General features: G+C 45.2%; 1 protein-coding gene across 5 annotated transcripts in view; it reads right to left on the bottom strand.

The window, feature by feature from the left end:
- The window catches only part of LOC309395812 (transcription factor COE1-like), a gene marked incomplete at its 5' end in the record, with an annotated part of 78,646 nt that overhangs the window by 54,957 nt on the left and 6,109 nt on the right, over positions 1–17,580 (bottom strand). For all 5 annotated transcript variants that reach the window (XM_081960374.1, XM_081960375.1, XM_081960377.1 and 2 more), the window contains 2 exons: positions 821–884; positions 2,961–3,117. In XM_081960374.1, coding sequence (XP_081816500.1) covers positions 821–884; positions 2,961–3,117 — 221 coding nt within the window. The remainder of the gene's footprint in view (positions 1–820; positions 885–2,960; positions 3,118–17,580) is intronic.

Here is a 17,580-nt window from a genome sequence, read left to right as displayed (position 1 = left end):
TGTGAAAAGCAACCGAGATAACTCCCACAAGGAATAACAGAGATGGAAGGGACCTTGGAGGTCTTCTAGTCCAACCCCCTGCTCAAGCAGGAGACCCTGAACCATTCCAGACAAGGGATTGTCCAACTTCTTCTTTAAAATTCCTCAGTATTGGAGCACCCACAACTTCTGGTGGCAAGATGTTCCACTGGTTGTTTCTCACTGTCAGGAAATTCCTCCTCAGTTCTAGGTTGCTTCTCTCCTTGATTAGTTTCCAACCATTGCTTCTTGTTCTACCCTCAGGTGCCTTGGAGAATAGTTTGACACCCTCTTCTTTGTGGCAACCCCTGAGATATTGGAACACTGCTATCATGTCTCCCCTAGTCCTTCTTTCTCTTAAGCTAGACCTACCCAGTTCCTGCAACCGTTCTTTAAATGTTTTAGCCTCCAGTCCCCTAATTATCTTTGTTGCTCTTCTCTGCACTCTTTCTCAGGGTCTCTGGATGGTTTCTTACAAATGCTTTAGACACGCTTCACTTCGAATTTGCAAGAAGTCCAGAGTTTGGTTAAAAGAGGAGACCCCCCCCCCCCAAGTGCTGACCTCCAGCCCTGTACCCACCAATTTGGGGTGAGTTTGGGGGTTGTCCTTTCCTCAACTGCTTGCAAACATACCTTGCAAGCTACTGAAGCAACCCTGAACCCTGTCCTAACTATTCGACTGCAGGACAAGACAAAATGTGGATGAGCAAACATATCTCAGCAGTTTTCGCCTTCCGAGTGGCCTTCACCCATGGCAGCAGAGCTTCACTAAAGCCCTGAACTAAGGCTGTAGGGTCCTTACCGTTACTGTACAGCAGCTGCAGCCGGTAGTGAATTCCGTTGTTGGTTTTCTCTCCGTTCTGCTCCTGTCAGGAGGAATGACAAAAGCCAAAGTGTGGAGATCTTCCACCTGGTGTTCCTCAAAGACACATTCAACCAGGAATGGTGGGCAAGTGGGAGACCCTTTTCTTTGGAGGAACAATAAATGGGAAGGGGAGTGGATAAACTGGGGTGGTCTCTTGTTTTCTGAGACGGGGGGAAATCCCTGATCTTCCTTATGCCAAGATAATAATAATAATTAATAATAATTTATTAAATTTCTAGACCGCCCCCTCTCCCCGGAGGGACTCAGGGCGGTGTACAGGAATAAATATAAAACATACAATCATACACATAGGTAAAAATCAAAATTAAACAACCCCTGTACAATTTATAAAAATTAAAAAACAGACCTTAAAACCAATCTTAAAAATTTAGAAATAGAACTGAGGTGGGATAGGTGGAATTAGGCCAAGCCGGCTAGCTGGAATAGGTGGGTTTTAAGTTTCTGACGGAAGGAGCGGAGGGAGCGATGGGGATTTTGGGAAAAGGAGAAGGCAGACATGTCTTCTTCTGAAAGGGCCTCTTGCAGAAATTAGCCTGGGGTGCAACCATCCTCCTCATCCTCTTTTCTATCTCCTTCTCTTACCTTGACATCCTGTCCAGATTGACTCATTTCTGAGCTGGCCCCCCTCCCCTCACAGTCTCTCACTTACTCTGTCTCTTTCTTTCTCTTTCTCTCTTCCTCCTTCTCTCTCTCTCTCTCTCTCTTTCTTTTTATTTCTTTCTCTCTCCTTTCCCCTTTCTTTCTCTTTCCTTTTTTCTTTCTCTTTCCTCTTTTCCTCTCTTTCCCTCCTCTCTTTTCTTCCTTCCTTCCCACTATCTCTCCCCCTCTCTCTTTTTCTTTATTTCCATTTTCTTCTTAATTTCTCTCTCTTTCTCTTCCCCTCTTTCTTTCTCTTTTTCTTTCTTTCTTTTTCTTTCTCTCCTTTCCCCTTTCCTTCCTTACTTTCCTTTCTCCCCCTTTTCTCTTTTCCTTTCCCCCCCTCTCTTCTTTCTTTTCTTCCTTCCTCCCCTCTTCTCTCACTCTCTCTTTCTCTCCCCCCCCCCCATCTATGTGGGTGTGGGTGTGAAAATCTAGACGGCACTCCCCGAATTCGCCCTCATTGCCCTATAAACCTCGTCTTCATTAGATTAGGGTTTTTAACCAGAGACCATCCTTTAACTCTATGGAAAATTAGATTTCTAGCATGAAGTGAAAGTATCATAGCTGATAGTTTTAAGTAGCCATTTATACTGCACCAAGCAGATAGCTTGACAGAGTGAGCAGAGAAGAAGAAAAAGGACTGTTTTAATCAAGTTTTTATCGAGTTTTGTTTCTACTTGGAAACCAGTTCTGGACTTTTTATTAGAAATTGGAAAAAAAAAAGGAAACTTCAATGTTGATGATTAGAAAGGGTTTTTTTTATTATAGGAATGGCTTGAAAAGTTGTGAAGTATAAAGCAAAATGTTAAAGTTGAGGGGGGTTTGCATTTTACCGTGCTGAAAAAGTCAGGAGTCATGTTTTTCTCTCTTTCACTTTCTCTTGGTTTCTAACGTTTGCTTTATTCGTATTTTTATCTTGGAATGACAATTAATAAAACATATGAAAAATGTTAACCTGGTAGCTTTAAGTGAAGAGGGATTTCCACTTCCTTCTTTAAAAGACAGATGTAGTTTATAATGCTATAAGTCATAATGATAGGTTGCAGCAAAATTCCCTTTATGCTATTTTAGATTCTTGGGTGTTTTTGCTTGCCACTTATTCCTTGTTCTTTTCTTCCTTTTATATGTTGGGTGTCTCCTGTAGGTTATCTTTTCTTTCCCTTTTCCCCCCATACAAATGTTCAATAACAGAATAAATACATGAATGAAAAAGGCGCTCAGGGAGCCATCAAGGATATTTTCAACATTACTCCAGCAACTGTCTAGCTCTCCCGGATTCTGATGGCTGCTGGGGGAAAAAATCAGAATAACTGCAACTGGAAGGGGTTGAGGATATTCTATCCCGACTGTTTCCTGTGTGTGTCTGTGTGTGGTTGGGGCAACGTTTGCAAGAACCGCGCATGACTTTGGACCTTACTCTGTCCTTTTCCACAAAGTCGATGAAAGACGTCCTCTCGATCTCCACTGGCTGTCCGTGACGGTCATACATGGCAAGCACAAAGTGGAAAAAGTTGGATTTCCTGAGGTTAGATGGGGGCTGCTTTTCAAAGTGGGCCCGAGCCAGCCCAATACCACTGTGGGAGGGAGAGAAAGGAGAAAAAAAGGTGTTTAAGCAGCTGCAACACAGAACATCTGCAGGGGCTGAGCTCAGCCTCCCTTTCTAGCCAAAAAAATAGAATAACAGGGTAATGGAACAGCAGAACGACAGAGAAACAGAATAACCGTACAGCAGAATAACAGAGAAACAGAGTAGCAGAATAACAGAGTAACAGAATAGCAGAATAGCAGAATAACGGAATAGCAGAATAATGGAATAACAGAATAATAGAATAATAGAATAACAGAATAACAGAATAACAAATAGCAGAATAGCAGAATAACAGAGTAACAGAATAACAAAGTAATAGAATAAGAGTAATAGAATAACAGAATAATAGAGTAAGAAATAACAGAATAGCAGAATAACAGAGTAACAGAATAACAAAGTAAGAGAATAACAGAATAACAGAGTAATAGAATAACAGAATAAGAGAGTAACAAATAATAGAATAACAGAGTAACAGAATAACCAAGTAAGAGAATAACAGAACAGCAGAGTCAAAGACAAATAGGGTTGGAAGGGACCTTGGAGGTCTTCTAGTCGTTCCCCCACAGGTAATCTTTGACATACAACATATGGAGCCTGCCCATGTTACCTAGTTAGGTCATGAAATATCTGCAAGAAAACAACCAAGTTCGGAGAGCAAACAAGGGCTCTACAGCTCAAAAGGAGTTCCTTGGACTTTTGAGAATTTAAATCCGGAGAAACATCTAAAGAACATTGGGGTGGTCAGGTTGCCCCATTGCTCCTTTTTTTTTTTTTTTTGTGGAGAGGCTTCCTCTGAGAGTTCCCAGATATTCATTTGCAGAAGAAATGCAATTTTTCTTATTTACACACCGGGGTTCATTCTACTAAGCTGCATCCTTTTGGGTGCACAACATTGTGCCTTCCATTATAGCAGAGGGCAAAGTTCACACAACATCTAACAACTTTGCTATGGGTAGTCTGAGGAGGCCCAGTTCCTTGTATCCTCCCTCCAGGTGCAACTTTATCTATAGGTAGTCCTCGCCTTATGACCACAATTGAACCCAACCTTGATGTTGCTAAGCAACACAGTTGGTCAACGTGCTTTGCCCCCTTTTAGGGCCTTTCCTGCCACAGTTGTTAAACGAATCCCCGCAGTTGTTAAGTTAGTTACGGCTTCCCCGTTGACTTTGCACGTCAGAAGGTCACAAAAGGGGATCACATGATCACGGGAAAGTGTGACCATTATCACATGACCACAGAGATGCTGCAACAGTCGTTAAGTGTGAAAAATGGTCGTAAGTCACTTTTTTCCAGTGCCGTTGTAACATTGAATGGTTACTAAGCTGTCACCAAATAAACTGCTATATTTTTAGGCCTGGCTCTGTATTTGTCAAGCCTGGAACTGCAGATTTTCTGCAAAGAAAGCATATTTTGGTGATATAATAATCTCTAGTTGGGAAATGACCGCTGTGGGCCTTACAATCCAGACAACAAATACGTTAAACTCCAGGGAACTATAATCAACATTTTAGACACCTGGACTTGTACAGAAAGGAAAAAAGCAGGAATTTCAACCGCTTTGGAACTTGGCAAAGGTAATGTTAGGTATAAAGTAAATTTACTGCACTGGTTTTCATTTATTTGGGGAATTAAAGTACAATACTGCTCTGCAAAACCCATCCGTGAGAGGGCTGGAGGGAGAAAAAAATCATAAATGAAGGAGAAATTTTAGGAGATTAAATGAAACCTGAGAGAGACCCAGCTGTAGGAAACAGCTGTTTGGAAACCCAAAACCCAACTGCGGCCCGGTACAGGGAGTCCTCGACTTACGACCACAATTGAGCCCAACATTTATGTTGGGTAAGCGAGATAATTGTTACATTTTGCCCCATTTTATAACCTTTCATGCCACAGTTATTAAGTGAATCACTGCAGCTGTTAAATTAGTAACCTGTTGTTAAGTGAATCCAGCTTCCCTATTGCCTTGGCTTGTCAGCAGGTCGCAAACGGGGATCACGTGACACTGCAACCGTCATAAATATGAGTCAGCTGCCAAGCGGCCGAATTTTGATCATGTGACCACCGGGATGCTGCAATGGTCATAAGTGTGAACAACGGTTATGTCATTTTTTTCAGTGGTGTTGTTAACTACGCATGATCACTAAATGAACTCCTGTAAGTTTAGGATTACCTGTAGTTACCTTTGAAAGGCTAAATAATTGATTTTTTATTTAAAAAAATAATTACATAAATAAATAAAATTTCAACCGGCCCAACTTGTAGAGAGGTTGACGCCCGTAAAAGTCTTAAAACCTGAACATTGCACCCCAGACACAGCCACCAAAACAGATGAAGAAAATGAAAAAGATAAAATTGCTCTGGGACTTGAGAATTCAAACAGAGAAGCTCCCGCCACAAAACACGCCACACTTAACAATGGTTGATTAGAAAAAGGAAGAAAAAAAAAGTCTGGATAACAGAAGTGACAATAGCTGGAAACAGCAGAAGAGAACAGAAAGAATGAGAGAAAAACTCAAAATAGGAAGACCTGCAAATAGAAGTAGGATGACTGTGGCAAAAGCAAGCGAAGATGGTACTAGTAATAGGTGCCTTGGATGCAATCCCAAAACAACTGGCGCACTCCTTAAACACCATCGGCATTGACAAATTCACCATCGGTCAATTGCAAAAGGCAGCTTGACTTGGAAGAGCTGACATCCTGTGATGATACCTTTCATTAACTCAAACAATACAATACAATACAATACAATAGCAGAGTTGGAAGGGACCTTGGAGGTCTTCTAGTCCGACCCCCTGCTTAGGCAGGAAACCCTCTAACAAGCACATCTGCCTAGCCCAGATCCTTGGGAAGGACTCCATTGGTGGGTAAAAATGCCAAATCCAGTCCAAACTTCTTACTGACTGTATGATCAACAATGAAAAATGGAAGTGTATATTATTCAGATTATTCAGAGAAGGAAGGAGGGAGGGAGGAGGGGAAGGAAGGAAGGAAGGAAGGAAGGAAGGAAGGAAGGAAGGAAGGAAGGAAGGAAAGACAAGAAGAAATAGATGGGAGGGACGGAATGTATGAAAAAAGAAAGAGAGGGATCATTGGAAGGAAGGAAGGAAAGAAGGAAGGAAGGACAAGAGATAGATGGGAGGGATGGGACATATGAGAAAAAGAAAGGGAGGGATTGATGGAAGGAAGGAGATAGATGGGAGGGACGGGAGCAAAGAGAAAATGAGGGAAGGAAGGAAGGAAGGAGGAGAGGAGATAATGAAGGAATGGGGGAAAGGAGATGAAGAGAGGGATGGATGGATGGATCGATGGATGGATGGAAGGAAGGAAGGAAATAAATGGGAGGGATGGGGTAAGGAGAAAAAGAGGGAAAGAAGGAAGGACAAGAGGAGATAGATGGAGGGATGGAGGGTAGGAGAAGAAGAGAGGGGTGGATTGATAGATGGAAGGAAGGAAGGGAGGAAGGAGATAGATGGGAGGGATGGAGGAAAGGAGAAAAAGAGGGAAGGAAGGAAGGAAAGAAAGAAGGAAGGAAGGAAGAAGATAGATGGGAGGGATGGCAGGAAGGAGAAAAAGAGAGGAATAGAAGGAAGTTTTCTTTTTTGGTCCAAAGTAAGCGGCAGAGGTAGCGGCAATAAGAAAATGTATTCAAATTAAGTCAATCAGTTAAAAGGGAGATGATTAATCAACCAAGAATTCTTTCGCCGGCCCTCATTTTTATGCATTAAAGTATTCTGCATTGGCGCATGAGCCTTGATACGAAATGAAAACTCCCTTTTCATCATTTTTCTTTTTTTGAAACTATCCAAACTTTCAGATACACATTTCAGAATGGTATCATAATAACACAATAGCAGTAACAGAGTTGGAAGGGACCTCAGGAGGTCCTCTAGTCCAACCCTCCCCCCACTGTCCAAGCAGGAGACCCTACACAATTTCAAACAAATGGTTGTTGTTAAGATAATTTAAATGTAAATGATAGTAGTACTATCTGTCAGGACAGACACTTGGAGCTGATTGGTTGGAGAGAGCTGGCTCCTGCATGAGGCAACTAGCGCTGTGATTGGTGGCTGTGGGTAAAAGGGGGCGTTTCCTTCTTTCCCGCCTTTTTCTTCTATGTAATGGGTGATTTACCTCATGAGGATGTTCCTGTGTGGATTTTACGTCACGATGCTCCTAGTTTGATTGATATAAATATAGATGGTTAAATATATTTATTTATATAAAACTACAAGTTCGGGTCAGTGTCCCTGACTTCATTGGGACAGCTGCTGCATGATTCCCTGACAGTTGCTCAGTTTCTTTTTGAAAAACTCCAATGATAAAGCAGCCACAACTTCTGGTGGCAAGCTGTTCCACTGGTTAATTGTTCTCACTGTCAGGAAATTTCTCCTCAGTTCCAGGTTGCTTCTCTCCTTGATTAGTTTCCATCCGTTGCTTTTTGGTGCTTTGGAAAATAAGTTGACCCCCTCTTCTTTGGGGCAGCCCCTCAAGTATTGGAAGGCTGCTGTCATGTCATCCCTAGTCCTTCTTTTCTGAACATTTACAGAATATAGAATGACAGAGTTGGAAGGGACCTTGGAGGTCTTCTAGTCCAACCCTGAAGTTAAGCAGGAGACCCTATACCATTCCAGATTGTCCATTTCCTTTTAAAATCCTCCCGTGATGGAGCACCCACAACTTCTGGTGGCAAGGAGTTCCACTGAGTTCTAATTGAGGAAATTCCTCCTTAGTTCTAGGTTGCTTCTCTCCTGAATTAGCTTCCATCTATTGCTTCCTGTCCTGCCTTCAGGGGCTTTGGAGAATAGGTTGATCCCCTCTTCTTTGTGGCACCCCTCAAAAATACTGGAAGACTGCTATCATGCCACTCCTAGTCTTGTCTTCTGAACTTACATAATAATATACAGAATATAGAATAACAGAGCTGGAAGGGACCTTGGAGGTCTTCTAGTCCAGCCCCCTGCTCAAGCAGGAGACCCTATACCATTCCAGACAATGGTTGCCCAATCTCTTCTTGAAAAACTCCAGTGATGGAGCACTCACAACTTCTGGTGGCAAGGAGTTCCACTGGTTAATTGTCCTCACTGTGAGGAAAATTCATTCAACGAACGCCTGGCTTAGAAAGATACATTTTGGGCTCAATTGGCATTGTAATTCGAGCATTACCTGTATTCCAAGCATAGCATTTGGGCTTTCCTGTAAGACCTATCAGACAGATCTAAATAATAAGTTGCTTTAAAAATAATAAATTGTTAGGGTTTCCAGAGATATCACCCTGCCAACAAAAGTGCATATAGTCAAGGCGATGGTTTCCCCAGTTGCAATGGATGGCTGTGAAAGTTGGACCATGAGGAAGGCTGAGCGACAAAGAATGGAGGCCTTTGAACTCTGGTGCTGGAGAAGACTCCTGCATTGAGTCCCTTGGACTGCAAGGCCATCCAACCGGTCAGTCCTAGAGGAGATCAACCCTGACTGCTCTTTAGGCGGCCAGATCCTGAAGAGGAAACTCAAGTACTTTGGCCACCTAATGAAAAGGAAGGACTCCCTGGAGAAGAGCCGAATGCTGGGAAGGATGGAGGGCAAAAGAAGAAGGGGAACGACAGAGAAGGAGGGGGCTGGATAGAGTCACTGAAACAGTAGGGCTGAGCTTCAATGGACTCCAGAGGATGGGAGAGGACAGGAAGTCCTGGAGGAACATTGTCCATGGGGTCGCAATGGGTCGGACACGACTTCGCAACTAACAAGGGCTTCCATGCTGATCTGTTAGGAAGGCTGATTTTTCCGTTCTTTCTATCCACCTTGCTGAGGCCAGGAAAAGCTGGTTTGGCTTTTCAGTCAGAAAAGGGAAGAGTAATTAGAGAAAATAGAGAGGGGACGTCCTTTTTACAATGCAAAACAAAATTTCTTCCCAATCTGCAACCCACACACAAAAGTGAGGCAAACTTTCCCTTTCTCGGTGCAATTCCCTAAGGAAATAACATTTCCATCCACTGTTTTTTCCAAGATCTGTTTAGCTAAGAAATAAGAATCCAGAGGGAGAAAGAGGGAAAATAGGGCGGTAGTGACAGAGGTAATACAGGTAGTCCTTGACTTACGACCACAATTGAGTCCCAAATTTCTGCTGCTAAATGAGACACTTGTTCAGCAAATCCCCCCCCCCCCCACAATTTACCATCTTTCTTGCCACATTTCTTAAATGAATTGTTGCCCTTGTTAAGTTAGTAACAATGTTGTTAAGTGAATCTGGCTTTCCTATCAACTTTGCTTGTCAGAAGCTCGCCAAAAGGGATCACATGATCCCAAGGAGGCCACAATGGCCATAAATCGGAAACAGCATCTGGATTTTGATCACATTATCATGGGGAAGTTGCAAAGGTCGCAACGTGAAAAATGGTCATAAGTCACTGTTTTCAGTGCTGTTGTAAATTTGAACGGTCACTAAACTAGCTGTTGGCATTTGCGCAGTCCGTATTTGAATCTCTGAAAGGTTTGGACAATATTGGACAGAAAAGTTTCAGAATGTTAAGGAATTAAGTGGACCAAGTGCATCGACACATGGGGTGTGATACAGAGATCTTCTGGGAGAAATGTGCAAGAAAACAACCAAGGTCAGAGAGCACAATCCTCCTCCCCCACCTCTCCTTTCTAGCATTGATGATGTTACCTAGTTGGGTCATGAAACATCTGCAGGAAAACAACCTGATTTAGAGAATACCCAGTTTTTAGCCACTCCCTGTTCACAGTTTGGAGGATCAGGGATGAATCGCCTCTCAATTTTCCCTCGGATAGGTTTTGGGAATAATTATGGAGCACCGTTTGTTCTCCTAAGAGAGAAGACTTACAGGACCCATTTCCTCTTAAACCAAGCATAAGTTACGAGGAAACTAATAACGCGGCACCTCCTCTGCAGGAAAACAAAGTCTATTCATTCCTCACTGTCTTCTCTGTTTATTCTCATCAGGAAAAAAGCTGTTTTTACTAACATTAGAACCGCCGTTTGCTGTGCTGGGCATCCTTGGAAGGAGCTACCATGTGGAGGACTCGAAAAAGGCGGCTTCTCTCATCACACAGCAGAACCTCCCCAATTCAGCCTTCTCCAGCTTTGCCTGACTACAAGTCCCATGATTCCCAGCCATTACGATGATAGAATTACTGGTTTTGCAGGAGATCTCATATTATGGAAAACGGAAGACATCCTGAACTCGGTGCTTCCAATTTAATTCCAGCCAGTTGCAGAAATATCCTTCCTTCCTTCCTTCCTTCCTTCCTTCCTTCCTTCCTTCCTTCCTTCCTTCCTTCCTTCCTTCCTTCCTTCCTTCCTTCCTTCCTTCCTTCCTTGATAAAATTGTTATTGAGGCAGACAGACACACCCACAGTTATTGCAAATCTCCTGGAGTTGCAAAGGAGATTCACGTGGTCTCTTTCTTTGATTAAGCAAATGCACAAATAAAATGAATGACAGGTCCATCATATCTTCCTCCTCTTCGTCGTCCTCCTCCTCCTCCTCCTCCTCCTCGTCCTCCTCCTCCTCCTCATTTTAGCCATTGTCTACCCACTGCAGGATGAAGGCCTCTTCCGCATGTGTCCAACCCATACGGTCCTGAGCTTTCTTTGGCCAATTGGGCCCACACTTTGCACTTACTCTCTTCAAAACAGCAGAATGGCAGAATTGGAAGGGACCTTGGAGGTCTTCTAGTCCAACCCCTTTGCTCAGGCAGGAAACTCTATACCAGGAGTCACCAACCTTTTGGACCTCAGGGACCATTAAATTCATAATTTTAAATCCCATGGACCACCAATATGATCTGCCTAATGACCGGGTGGGTGGGCGTGGCTGGGTGGTCATGTGACTAGGTGTGCCAGTCGATGTCACTCACATTGAGGAGCGCCTTGCCAGCCTCGCTATCCTCACCTCCTCGCCTTAGGGCCCCAACAGGGAGCAGTTGCTGGAGCTAAGCAGCCCCCAGGAGAAAGAGTTGGCAAAAGAGTTTAAATTGGATCTGGCCGAGAAGGAGGCTCAGCAGAAGCACCTCACTGAGGACTAGGAGCATAGGCTTCCCAAGCATAGGGACCTGAGGGAGTGCAAGGCCAGGAACCGACACCTGGGGGCTCACTGGGCTGAGATGGTCAGCCAGTTCCAGGCCATGATGCAGTCCCACTGGAACGAGGCCCTCCGGCTCTTCGCCACCCTCTTTGCCCAAAGCCCCCCACCAGGAGGCTCTTCCCTCCAGCCTTTGCCCAAAGCCCCCCACCAGGAGGCTGAAGCAGACCCTAAGTTGGAATTTCTGCCCCCCTCCGACCCCCACAAAAAGACCTCAAAGGGGGAGACTCTCTGCAGCAACACAAGCGTTCATTGCACGTATCCTTCCCAGGGTCCGTAGTTTGAGGACCCCGGATTTAGTGCAATATAAAAAATTGCAAATACTTTTTCTGCGAGCCACCAAATTTTTCTCATGGACCTCCAGTGGTCCATGGAGCACCAGTTGGTGACCACTGCCTATACCATTCCAGACACTTGGCTGTGCAATCTCTTCGTAAAAGCCTCCAGTGATGGAGCACCCACAACTTCGGGTGGCAATTTCTGTTCCACTGGTTAATTGTTCTCACTGTCAGGAAATGTCTCCCTAGTTCCAGGTTGCTTCTCTCCTTGATGAGTTTCCACCCATTGCAAAACCAGTTGCAGGGACTGGCAGATTATTTTCAAGTCCTCTGTCTGTCTGTCTGTCTGTCAGCTAAAGCCAACAGCTCAACCACACTTCAGCTGTGAGCCTCCTGCGACCACGGAGATCGGGTTTCTCACTTACTGTCACCTGCTGATCCCTCGGGAGTTGCAGGCAGACAGTCTTAATTCCAGTTTTTCATTCCTGTTCTCCCTCTCTCCCTCCCTCTCTCCCTCTCTCTCTCTCCCTCCCTCTCTCCCTCTCTCTCTCATTCGGGTTCTCTGCCGCACCCCGCTCAGATATCTTGCTTTGGTTTGTTCCAGAAATTAAATGCAAGCCACATTTCTATGAATGCCTCTTGAATCCCTGAGAAGTCTTCGCATTGACCCAGAGATTCTTTGCCTATCTCTTAAAAAGTTAAGCGACTGGGGGAGAAAGCTGTTGCGTGGGTAGCACAGGCAGCCCTCGACTTACGGCCGCAGCCGAGCCCAGAATTTTCCATTGAGACGGCTGTTCAGTGAGTTTTGCCCCATTTTACAACCTTTTTGGCACACCGTCGTTAAGTGAATCACAGCAGTTAAATTAGCAAGACGGTTGTGAAATGAATCTGCCTTCCCTGTTGCTTATCAGAAGGTCGCGAAAGGGGAAATCAGGGGACCCTGGGTCACTGCCACCGTCATAAATATAAGTCACTTGCCAAGCCTCTGAATGTTGATCACGTGACCATGGGGATGCAGCAACGGTCGTAAGGGTGGAAAACCGGCCATAAGTCCCTTCTCTCAGCCCCGTCAAGGATTACCTGTATCTCTACTGCTATGGATATTTATTTGGGGTGTTTTTATTGCTGTGTGTGTGTGTGTGTGTGTGTGTGTGTGTGTGTGTGTGTGTGTGTAAATCTTTGGAGCCGCTCTAAAGGGTATCTGATCTGTGGCCCCCAAATGTTCTCCCTCTGCTTCCAATCCGGCACCCCTCTCTCTCTTCGGGATGACTTAGAGCTGGCTTCCTACATCCAAGAGGGCCAGGCTAGATGACCTCGGGAGGGCCCTTCCATCGCACAATCCCACCATTCTTCCCCAACTTGCCTGCCCTCCTCCTCTTCCAAGTGTTCGGGATAGCGACTTGAGGTGGGGTGGGGAGGGGAGGCCAACGGGCATCTGACACACACACACGCACACACACACACACCGAGCCTAGCCGCTCTGGCAACGGGGAGGGGGCGTGTACGCAGACGGAGAAAGCAAAGGGTTAAAAGGGGAGAAACTTCCCCACTGCAGCTTCCCTTTCCTGCACCTGCATTTAATTCTATCTCCATTTCCCCAAAGGCCCCAGGAATGAAGGAGGAGGGGCGGCGGCCTACAGATTGGGGGTGGGTGGGTGGGGGCTCTGCCAGCCCCCGACGCTGGAGAGGCTTCCATTAATAATTCAAAGAAATCAGAGCATTTCCTAGCAAAGCAGACCAGCGCCCGGCCTGTTACAGGAAAGGCACCTGGGGCTCAGCACTGGACCCACCACTGGGAAAGCCGTAAGTAGCCAGGGGCGTCATAAAGCGAACAAAGAAGGATGGCAGGACGGCTACTCCAGTGAAAAGAAGGGCCGGGGGTGACATGACAGCAGTATTTGAGGAGCTGCCCCAAAGAAGAAGGGGGGGCGGGAAAGTGTCAACCTATTCTCCAAAGCACCAGAAAGCAAGAGAAGAAACAACGGATGGAAACTAACCAAGGAGAGAAGCAACCTGGAACGAAGAGGAAACTTCCTAACAGTCAGGTCAATTAACCAGCGGAACAGCCTGCCACCAGACGTTGTGGGTGCTCCGTCAGCGGAAGCTTTTAAGAGGAAACCGGCGAGCCATTTGTGCAGAATAGTAGAGGGTCTCCTGTTAGAGCAGGGGGCTGGACTAGAAGACCTTCAAGGTCCCTTTCAGCTCCGTTCTGATTGGCTGGTTGATCGAATAACTGCAGTTGTTAAGTTGGTAACACGGTTGTTAAGGAATCTGGATTCCCCATTGATCTCCCAGGTGCCTTCCAACCCTATTATTCTATGTTCTAAGTTTTAAGAACCCAACGTCATAAGTCAAGGCCTTGTCACTATTAGCTCGTAAACTCTGTGCTATCACCAGATCTGAAGGACTAGGAGCAACTTGATAGCAGTCTTCCAATGTTTGAGGGGGTGAAGCTATTCTCCAAAACACATGAAGACAGAACAAGAAGCGAAAGATGGAAATTAATCAAGAAGAGAAGCAACCGGGAACTAAGGAAGAATTTTATGACAGTGAGGACAATTAGCCAGTGGAACAGCTTGCCACCAGACGTTGTGGCGGCTCCATCATTGGAGGCTTTTAAGAAGAGAGTGGACAGCCACGTCTCTGAAATGGTAGAGGGTCTGCAGCTTGAGTCAGGGGTTACAGTACAATACAATAGCAGAGTTGGAAGGGACCTTGGAGGTCTTCTAGTCCAACCCCCTGCCTAGGCAGGAAACCCTATACTGTTTCAGACAAATGGCTATCCAACATCTTCTCAAAGACTTCCAGTGTTGGGGCATTCACAACTTCTGGAGGCAACTTCTGTTCCACTGATGAATTATTCTAACTGTCAGGAAGTTTCTCCTCAGTTCTAAGTTGCTTCTCTCCTTGATTAGTTTCCACCCATTGCTTCTTGTTCTGCCCTCAGGTGCCTGGGAGAATAGCTTGTCTCCCTCTTCTTTGTGGCAGCCTCTGAGATATTGGAAGACGGCTATCATGTCTCCCCTATTCCTTCTTTCTATTAAACTGGACATACCCAGTTCCTGCAACCGTTCTTCATATGTTTTAGCCTCCAGTCCCCTAATCCTCTTTGTTGCTCTTCTCTGCACTCTTTCTACAGTCTCCACATCTTTTCTACATCGTGGCGACCAAAACTGAATGCCGTATTCCAAGTGTGGCCTTACCAAGGCCTTATAAAGTGGTATTAACCCTTCACGTGATCTTGATTCTATCCCTCAGTTGATGCAGCCTTGAACTGTGTTGGCTTTTTTGGCAGCTGCTGCCCACGGCTGGCTCCTATTTAAATGGTTGTCCACTAGGACTCCAAGATCCCTCTCACAGTTACTACTGTGGAGCACGGTACCACCTATACTGTACCTGTGCATTCCGTTTTTGTTGCCTAAATGGGTTGGACTAGAAGACCTCCAAGTTCCCCTTAAAGCTCTATTCTGATTGATTTGGGAATACCGAGCTGTACCTGCAGCTGGAGATGAGGATCAACAGCCAGAAATCCAACTGGAAGAAGTGGGATTTTAAGAAGAGACCGGAGAGACACTTATCATACAGAGTCTCCTCCTTGAGCAGGGGGTTGGACTAGAGGACCTCCAAGGTCCCTTCCAGCATTATTCTGATTGATTGAACTGACACGCATGTACAGGCACACACACACAGAGTAATCCGCCAGGCTTCATTGAGGTCAGTGAAATTGCAATTTCCCCCAACCACCATAAGCCACAGCCGGCTGGGGGCTGCATGCAAATTCTGCAAAGTTTCTTTCTCAAGCAGGAAACCCGATGCTCAATTGTTTCCTTTCGACATTCCGCTTTCAATCTCGTTGTTTTCAAGAGGTTTCCCTTGTTTGCCTCAGGTTACTGAGATTCAAGACTACAGGTAGTCCTCAATTTACAAGAGTTTGTTGAGTGACCATTCAACGGCACTGAAAAAAAGATACTTAGGGCCGTTTTTCACACTTACAACGGTTGCAGTGTCTCCATAGTCATGGGATCAAAATTCGGACTCTGGGAAGCTGACTCATACTTATGACGGCCGCAGTGTTCCAGGTGTGTGTGTGTGTGTGTGTGTGTGGTTCACGTCATCCTCTTTTTGCGACCTTCTGCCAAGCAAAGTCAATGGGGAAGCCGGATTCACTTAACAACCGTGTGACTAACTTAACAACTGCAGCGATTCGCTTCACAACGGTGGAAGAACGATTATACAAAGGGGCAAAAATAAAATCGTTTAGTACAGGTCTCACTTAGTGACAGAAATTTGGGGCCCAATTGTGGTTGTACGTCTTCCTCCCTATTTTCACACCGCAAATGAACGTCCTCGCTTAACAAATATCGGAAGCGATGATGTTCCCAGACCTGCCTGAGTGATCTTGGTTGACAATTCAGCATCAAGCTCAAAGTGATTCTGCACTCACGTGAACTCACCCAACGGGCCACGGAATTTTTTTTAAAAAAATGAATTCCACGCAATTCCTGCCCTTCCGTTGCTGGATTTCAACCGCCCAAATCTTCCCGACACGAGCAAAACCTCTTTATTCAAATGCATGCGCCACTGCGCCATCGAATGCCTGTGTTGGTGCCTGATTAATTATTATTTATTGACATTTATCGGCTCGGCTTAGCACTGCCATCGGTTGCACCGGTTACGGACAGAGCAAGGGGAACAAACGCAAGGCACAGCTTGAAGAGAAACAAATATTAACTCTGGAATGTAGCAGCTCCTAGTTTCCCCCATCCAGGACAGATTTGCTAAATTCCCCCTGAATTGGAATTCAGACATGAAACATTATAAGCACAAGGAAGTGGGCAGCCTCATGTCCAACCCGGCACGGAAGAGATACCCAAGCGTTTGTTAGGACATTTTTTTTTCTGGATTGCAACTGTACGAAGGCTGTTTTGAGTCTTTTCTGGCTGTTCTCTTTGTTCTGCGATCCGTTTTGCTGATCAGGTGGACAGAAAAACCAATCGTACCCAAAATAAAACACTCAGCTTTGTCAAAAGAAATGGAGGAGAGTTTAGCCTTTTTTAAAAAACCTGGCTTTGAAGAAGACTTTATCGGGAAAGACCCTGATGTTGGGAAAGATGGAAGGCAAAAGGAGAAGGGGGGAGGCAGAGGATGAGATGGTTAGATAGTGGGAACCAGCATGGCCGCACAGAAAACCCTTGGATAAATGGAAAGACAAGAAAAGCCAAGCAGAAAAAGTGGAAAAAAGAAGGGCACATAACGAAGGCAGACTAGCAGCAAACAGCCTGAGCCTGCAAAGACAAAATTAGGAAAGCTTAGGCTCAAAATGAACTAAGGCTTACGGCAAAAGTTAAAAACAACAACAACAACAACAAAAACCCCGAAGCTTCTTTCAACATGTGAAAAACAAGGAAATGATTGGTCCATTAATGCAGTGTTTCTCAAACTTGGCGACTTTAAGTCCTGTGGACTTCAACTCCCAGAATTCCCCAGCCTGGCTGGGGGATTCTGGGAGTTGAAGTCCACAGGACTTAAAGTCGCCAAGTTTGAGAAACACTGCATTAATGGGACAAAATGACAAGCAACAGGGCGAAAGTGGAACAGCTTCTGTGGAACAACTTGCCTCCAGAAATTGCAAATGCTGAAACGCTGGAGGTTCTTAAGAAGAGACGGGACAACCTTTTGTCTGAAATGATGTAGGGTTCCTGCTTGAGCAGGGGGTTGGACTAGAAGACCTCCGGGGTCCCTTCCAACTCTACAATTCTGTTCTGTTATTCTGATAGTGTCGTGGAGATAACAAACACGAATTTGGGCAAACTCTGGGAGACCGTGGAGGACAAGGGAGCCTGGCATGCTCTGGTCCACGGTATCGCAAAGTGTCGGACACAACACAGTGACTGAACAATAACGACAACCAATCTGGCTTTCAAAGAAAGTTCAGTGCAGGGCGATATCTCTCAATCTGCAAATACAGCTGGGCTTTGCTGGGGAACATTATTAACTCTGCAACCGAAGCATTCATCTACTTGTTTCTCACCTCACTGGGGGCAGGAAAAAAAACAGACCCCAAAATTGAAA

The sequence above is a fragment of the Natrix helvetica genome (genome assembly GCF_964273705.1).
Source record: "Natrix helvetica genome assembly, chromosome: 7".
NCBI classification, from domain to species: domain Eukaryota; kingdom Metazoa; phylum Chordata; class Lepidosauria; order Squamata; family Natricidae; genus Natrix; species Natrix helvetica.
The sequence above is the reverse complement of the archived record's forward strand: the minus strand, read 5'-3'. Positions and strand labels throughout refer to the sequence as shown.